The sequence below is a fragment of the Hordeum vulgare genome, chromosome 3H, assembly GCF_904849725.1.
Source record: "Hordeum vulgare subsp. vulgare chromosome 3H, MorexV3_pseudomolecules_assembly, whole genome shotgun sequence".
NCBI classification, from domain to species: Eukaryota; Viridiplantae; Streptophyta; class Magnoliopsida; order Poales; family Poaceae; genus Hordeum; species Hordeum vulgare.
In genome coordinates, this window is record NC_058520.1 from 29,872,062 (window position 1) to 29,878,806 (window position 6,745).

General features: G+C 42.9%; 1 protein-coding gene across 1 annotated transcript; it reads left to right on the forward strand.

The window, feature by feature from the left end:
* The first annotated feature begins 2,336 nt into the window (after positions 1-2,336).
* LOC123439405 lies at positions 2,337-5,215 on the forward strand. The gene is made up of 6 exons (XM_045116126.1): positions 2,337-2,579; positions 2,688-2,793; positions 2,913-3,142; positions 3,258-3,329; positions 3,566-3,654; positions 4,184-5,215. The coding sequence occupies exons 2-6, from the start codon at positions 2,770-2,772 to the stop codon at positions 4,759-4,761; spliced, it is 993 nt and encodes a 330-aa protein (XP_044972061.1). The 5' UTR covers positions 2,337-2,579; positions 2,688-2,769; the 3' UTR covers positions 4,762-5,215.
* The last annotated feature ends 1,530 nt before the right edge of the window (positions 5,216-6,745 follow it).

Genomic DNA, 6,745 nt, shown 5'->3' on the forward strand with positions numbered 1-6,745 from the left:
TACTGTCCCACAGATCGATACATGACCGTGTTGATGGCTTCCGCAGTTCAAACCATTGCGGAAGGTTTGTGGGTCTGCCTTTGAGATGCCCTTAGGACCGAAAAACAAACAATGTCCCGGCCATATTGAAATCATGGGATTCGTATTTTTTTGGTTGGTTTGACCGCGCCATATTTTTCCTCTTGGATATTTTGAGATAAAAAAAATCAGAAATTTGAAAGGACAAGTGACTAGAAAATATCATTCTTGGGAAACAATATCCCAGCCTTGTACCATATTATACGTAATAAGAATGGTTTTTTTGTGCATGTGCTTAACTCCTCCTCATGGATGTATCATTTTGACGGAATTTTATCCGCCTTCACTTATGCCATGGAAACATCTTTTGAACTTGATTGATGCAACACAAAATCAGAATGTGTTTCATGGGAATTAACTACATCTTGATCCTTCAATTCATATTTCTCATAAAAGATCAAAATTTGAAAATGTGGCATGAGCATACTAAATCTTTGGTTGCATACAAACTACTTCACGCAAAAAACCCTAAGCCGTCGATGGAAATTGTTGTCACTATATTTCAACACTAAATCACATTATTTTTACATGTAAAACAATGTGACCCTTTATGAGACATCAAAAATAACAAAAAATGGTACGCAACAAACTCATATAGCGCAACTTAAATAGTAGGGACATCCATTTTGTCGGTTTTTTCACACATAATGCAATGATCGTTTATTTTTAGGACACTGCCATGCGCCGAAGCGTCGGCCCAACTTTCAGTCGGCCGCCTGCCAGCCACATGATGAGGGCGTCCCTAACCGCATGATTAAGTCGCTATGCGTCTCGCTCACGGACCCTCCCTTCCTCGCATCAGCCTCCTCCCCCTCCCCCCTTAGCGCATGCTTGCTTGTCGCCCCCGTTCGGCCTCCCGCGTGCAGCTCCCGTCGCGTCACTTATTGGCTCGCCGTCCCTGTTCCCGCGCCTTCCTCATTCCTTTCTCCCTTCCGCAACGCTCGCCATCCAGCAAAAACCAACCATGGTTGAAGCAGCCGCCACAGCCACTCCAGCAAAACCCGGCCATGGTTGTAGCATCCACACAAGCCGGTTACAACTTCTTCAGGTCACAGTTGTAGCATACCGCGAAAGCCGACTCGAGCGTATTTCTGTTGTGGTCGTAGCATCCCTGAAGACCGGTTCTAGCATCTCTAGGTCGTGGATGAAGATCCCTCGTTCGTTGGTTGAAGTTTTCCTCGTGCCCGCTTGCAGCTTTCGTCAACGCTCAGGCGTAGCTTTGCTATCGTCCTCGTAGCTTTCCGTCGTCGTTGGTTGACGCTTTTTGCGGCGTTGATTGTAGCTTTCTTCGTCGACCCTTGCAGTTTTTTCTTGTGGCAGTGGCCAGCCCCAACATCCATTGCCGTGGTTGGAGCTTTTTCGCGACGTTCTTTGTAGCATTTTGCGATGCACTTGCAGTTTTTCTCGTATTGGAAGTAGCCAACCCTGACATATGTCATTGTGGTTAAATCTTTTTGTGATACCGGTCAAAGTTTTTTGGCGACACCGGTTGTAGCCTTTTGCTATCCCAACATTTGGTGTCACTGGTTGAAGTTATTTGCGGTGCTTGTGGTAGCTTCCTCGAACACCGATTGTAACGTGGGAGGTGTCGCTTGGTGGCCGCATATCCGGTGAGATTCTCCCTGTAGCAAATGCTCGACGACGTCGCCCATTACGTCTCACAGTCGCCCCCTTTGTCGTCCGCCTAGAGCTCATAAGCCATGACATCCATAACAGCTCGTAGTGGCCCTGTCGTCTTCCTTCCCTAACTTGTAAGCCATGGCCGCCTTGACCTGTGAGCTTGAAGGCCATGTCGTCCTGTTGTAGCAGCGCCTCGGGGTGACGACGCATGGGAGCATCACCTCCATGGAGGAGGTGCATCACAAGGTACGAAGAAAAGAGTGCTCGTGGCTGCTGGGTCTATGGCGCAGGAGACGAGGCGAAGCGTCACGGAGGAGACAATGCTGAGACATGGAAAAATGATGTGTGACAGAGAAGCGAGTTGTTAGTTGGATCTCGTTTCATCCAACATGCAACTTGTCACTTGACCGATTTGTCGTGTATAAACGTTTTTCTTATTTTTTAAGGTTAACTTAGTGTATCCTCTGTGTCCCCTACTTCCATGCTTTTCTGATTTTTTCAATCGAAACTCACAAGTTTTGCCAGGTTTCCAAAGTTGAGTTCATGTAATACACGGGTTATACAAACTAAATAAATCCGGTGTACATCGGGTCCGTACATTGTTCATCTGACGGCTGGGTAGGTAGATAGGTATCCTCTGCTCGGCTCCCCCCTCCTCCGTCTCCGGTTCCAATCTTCTCTCTGAAAACTCTTCCCAAATTCTCATCTTTTTCGGCAACTGCTGCTGCCGCTGCTTCCTCCTCCTTCCTCTTGGCGATTCATCTCCACAATTCGTCCCCCCTCCTCTTCGGCTTCGGCGGCGGCGGCGGCGGCGGGGACGACGGAGCACATCCGAGAACCCAGGCTGCCAGGACCAGCGGCCACTTCAAGCTTGCTTCTTGGTAAGGGAAGGAACCCTAGCTTGCTCCACCGATTGATTCATTGTTGGTTTGTAGTTATTTGTTTGTCTCGTCCTCCGCTCAGTTCATAATTCGATTCGATTCGAGTAGGCGCTTCTTGTTCTTCTGCTGCTTCGGCCCAGCGCGAGATCCATCTGAGCCGGGCTGAGCTTCCCCAACATTAGGGAGCGAGATGGACACCACCCAATTCGCCATGGTAATTCCTATTTACACCTAGTCGCGTAAAGAAATCTAACTATGTCTCCACTTCCTGTTCGTGAGTAAGTAGAATAGTGTCCTTACCCACCTGTCTTTTTGTTGCTTCTGGTGGAGCAGATTGAGGAGCTGGCCTCGCTCGTCAAGGACAACCTCTACAGCAAGCACCTCGTCCTCTCCACCGAGGAGGCCCTCGTCACTCTCCTACAGCACAACTATCTCGATGACGACGATGAACACGACCGCACCACAACCGGAGCAAGTCACGGGGCAGCTGGGAATACCATGGAGCTCCAGCCCACCAGCTCCTACAACCGCCTCCTTTTGCATCGTCTCGCCGACATATATGGGTATAAAAAACCTCCCTGCTGCATTCATCTCAGTCCGCTTCACTGTGCTGACATGCTGAAGTCACTGCAGCGGCCGCTCCCTTGCTAATTTTATCTGCTTTTGTGTCGCTGCTAGGTTCGCTCATGAATCTGTTGGCGAGGGCGAGGACCGGCATTTGGTTCTACAGCGCTGCCCTGAGACAGCCATGTATGTCTTCGACCTCCCTTCTTGAAACCTTTATTGTTTGGCTCGATTCATTAACGTCATACATGTCTAAACCATACCAAAATACTAGTGTCTTTCAAGCAGGGTCTCTCACTACCAGTGCCAATGTTGTCATTTTCACTGCTATATATTTAACTCTCTACACATTGGTGGTTGGCTAAATGCGGAGCTGTTATTATGGTTGCCTTGTTTTGAATTTAGTTATGTATTTGTTGCAGCCCTCCTGTCCTTGTCAGCGATGTGTTATGGAATTATGACGACAGTGATGGCCCTTCAGCCTCTCTTATGCTAGCGAGAAATGAGACAGGTGAGTCATTCTTGATGCGCTTATTTGCTGTATCATGTAGTGATTAGGAAGATGCTTGTTTGAAACAAAGACTTTGAGGCTTCTTCCTAAGAAGTGAGCTCTACTCAGGAAATAAAGAGTGGCCAGTCCTTTGCTATGGCCAAATAGTCAAATTTATTCGTAGTGTTAGGTCCAGAAACTCTAAATACTACTCTACATCATTAGCAAAATTAATTTTCCTACATATATGAATATGAGCTCTCATCTCATGAAATCCTCTGTTTTACAAGTTTATGCAAAGCTTCTGAAATTTCTTAAGATATTTGAGGGTAGGACTGAGGAATGCAAAGCTTCTAGCAATCTCAGTTTATTTTTCAGCTCTTGCACAGTGTAACTAGTAACCTGCATTTAGCTATTTTTGGGTCAACCATTCTGCTGGCCACTAGCTGTACATAATTTGTTTTCCTTCATTAAGTAATTAGGCAGACCTCATGCATGCCTGTTTAAAACACTAGCTTGTAGCAATTGCTAATTAATACCATCTTAACAGATCTTCAGAAAACTTATGAGCCAGAAGATGTCCAAGACGCTATTTCTCTTGAAAGCTTGCATCTGAAAACTGATACACCAGTTTCAAAGCCTTTGCAGCAGTCGGTGCCACTTTCAGCAGCATCGCTCAAGGAGAGAGAGGCTGCTTATCGGGCTGCTCGTGAGCGAATCTTCTCTACACATGAAGCCAAGGGAAAGGACACATCAGCGGCAAAATCTAGGCACGTTCCTGCTGTTGCTCAACGGATGATTGCACACGCACTTGGTAAGAGAGTTGAAGATCCAACAGAGAGAGCTGCCTTGGTGAACGTCAAAGGCAAGGAACTGGTAAATGGACGAACTAGCATGGATAACCAGCATGCAGTTAAACCAGATAATAAAGAAGCTGCGAAACACAACTTAAGCTCACCTGGTGGTGGTCCGTATTGGAACCTATCTAGTCAAGGCCGTCCTACTCCTACTGTTAGCGCCGAGACGCTGAAGAAAGAACAGACTGGAGCCGCTAAAAGGATGTTTGCACATGCATTGCGGCTTCCTGGCGTTGAAATATCCAATGGCGCAGCACGAAAACCCAAGTAAGAAGAGCTGGAGATGAATGAAACACCGAGGATGCATGAGCTGGGGCTGCCTTGTCTGCCGTGCGATTGAGCTGCAAGTCTTTGCAGTGCCAGCCTGCACTTATGGAATGGCGCTTGTGATGGATGTTAGAAGCAGATGAAAGGATTGGCTGTTGAACTCAGCCAGTGTGAGACAATGATGCACTGTAACTTTTTGCCTCCCTTGACTGGAGTTGAGTCGAAGAAAAACCGAGGCTGTGCTGCGAGAAGGCTGGAACCACAGTGGCCGTTCTCTGTTAGAATTGTGCTAGTAAGTAGTAATGTTGATTTGCTTGCCAACAGAAAGAAATATTCTTGCTAGTGCCTACCCAAATCTATTCAGTGTTTTTGGCTCTCCAACCTGCTGTATCGTTCCTGTATACAACCATTATGGTCCTGTTTGAAACCACCCAGATTATATAATCCAGTTTTTATAATCTATAGCAAAATGGCCCGTGCGTTGTGACGGAAGAAAAGAAAACATAATCTCCAATGATGATGAACACATTATGTTCACATATCATCGCTTGATTTAGAAATTTTGTACACAAATGCAAGAAAATGTTTCTTCTTTTAAATTTATTCACAAGTTGAAGCAATCTTTACATTTTCAAAAATCTTAGTAACTCAAAGATTTATTCTGAATTTCAAGATTTTTTTTAGGAAACATACAATAATAGTCCGATGCATCCAACAGTTAATTCTTCAAAATTCACACAGGTATATTGTCACATAGACTTAGAAGCATTAATGTTTAACTACATGCATTAGATCTTTCGTGAACAATTTTACAAATATGGGAACAATTTTAAAATCAAGAACATTTTTTACAATTTACAAACATTTACTAAAAATCATGAATATTTTTTATATTTCGAAAGGGTTTAAATATTTTCTTTTGAATTCGCGACAAATTCAAGAAAAGACGAACATAATTTTTGATGTTGGAGGATTTTATTTTAAATTCACAAACATTTTTTGAAACGCATGAAGTTTTCTGAATAAACAAACATTTTTATAAATCAGTAATATATTTATTAAATTCATCGACATTGTTTTGGAATTTGCAAAAAAAAAAAATCCGGCGCTTTTTTTGAATCCTATTTTTAATTCAAAATAAAGATTCGTAAGCATTTTAATTCAAAATTCCTATTTTTTAGTATGCAAAAGGTTTTGTAATTCTAAATTATTTAAATTATAAATAAACAAAAACGGAACGGAAAATTTTAAATAAAAAAAGAAACTATCAAAATAGGCATTAGCTATTTTTAAAATATTAGGACATTTTTTAAATGCATTAACATATTTTGAATTAGAAAGCATTTTGTTAAATGCCTTTAATAATTTTTAATACAGGGAATTGTATTTGAGATCATGGACTTTTCTTATTGTACAAATATTTTTCTAAAATTGCAAACATTTTATTGTATATGCGAGCATTTTTTACAAAACTCCGAGCAGTTTTTGAAGTCACAAACATTTTAATTTTTGAAATGTGTTGATTTATAATTTTCAGTTTATTAAAATTTTAAAGATTATTTGAAGTTCTAAATTATTTAAAAAAAAAATGGAACTGAAAATAAATAAATAAAATGGAACTAAAAGCAGGCGCCTGTGCATGGGCCGGCCCATACAGTGTGTTGGATATTCTCCCAGCATGCAGAGCGTAATATATGACGTTTTTACATGGGCCGGCCCAGTCCAAGATCAAACACGTACCCAACCTTCTAGAGTCGAAATTAAAATCAGAGATAGACTGTCCGAGCTCTACTTCAGAGAAGAGGTGATGTGGCGTCAAAGGTCTCGAGTATCATGGCTAAAAGAGGGCGACAGAAATACAAAGTTCTTTCATCTCCGGGCATGCAAACGTCGACAAAAAACAGAATCCAGTCTCTGGTACGTGAGGATGGTACTATAGTTGATAATGCTGCTGAGCTAGAGCATATGACCACCGAGTTCTACAAACA

What these genes read in the sequence shown, in the direction of transcription:
- LOC123439405 (XM_045116126.1), top strand. Translation starts at nt 2,770, where the DNA reads ATGGACACCACCCAATTCGCCATG. An exon ending in CGCTGCCCTGAGACAGCCAT is followed by an intron (nt 3,330 to 3,565) that starts GTATGTCTTCGA and finishes TATTTGTTGCAG; the next exon opens with CCCTCCTGTCCTTGTCAGCG. An exon ending in GCTAGCGAGAAATGAGACAG is followed by an intron (nt 3,655 to 4,183) that starts GTGAGTCATTCT and finishes CCATCTTAACAG; the next exon opens with ATCTTCAGAAAACTTATGAG.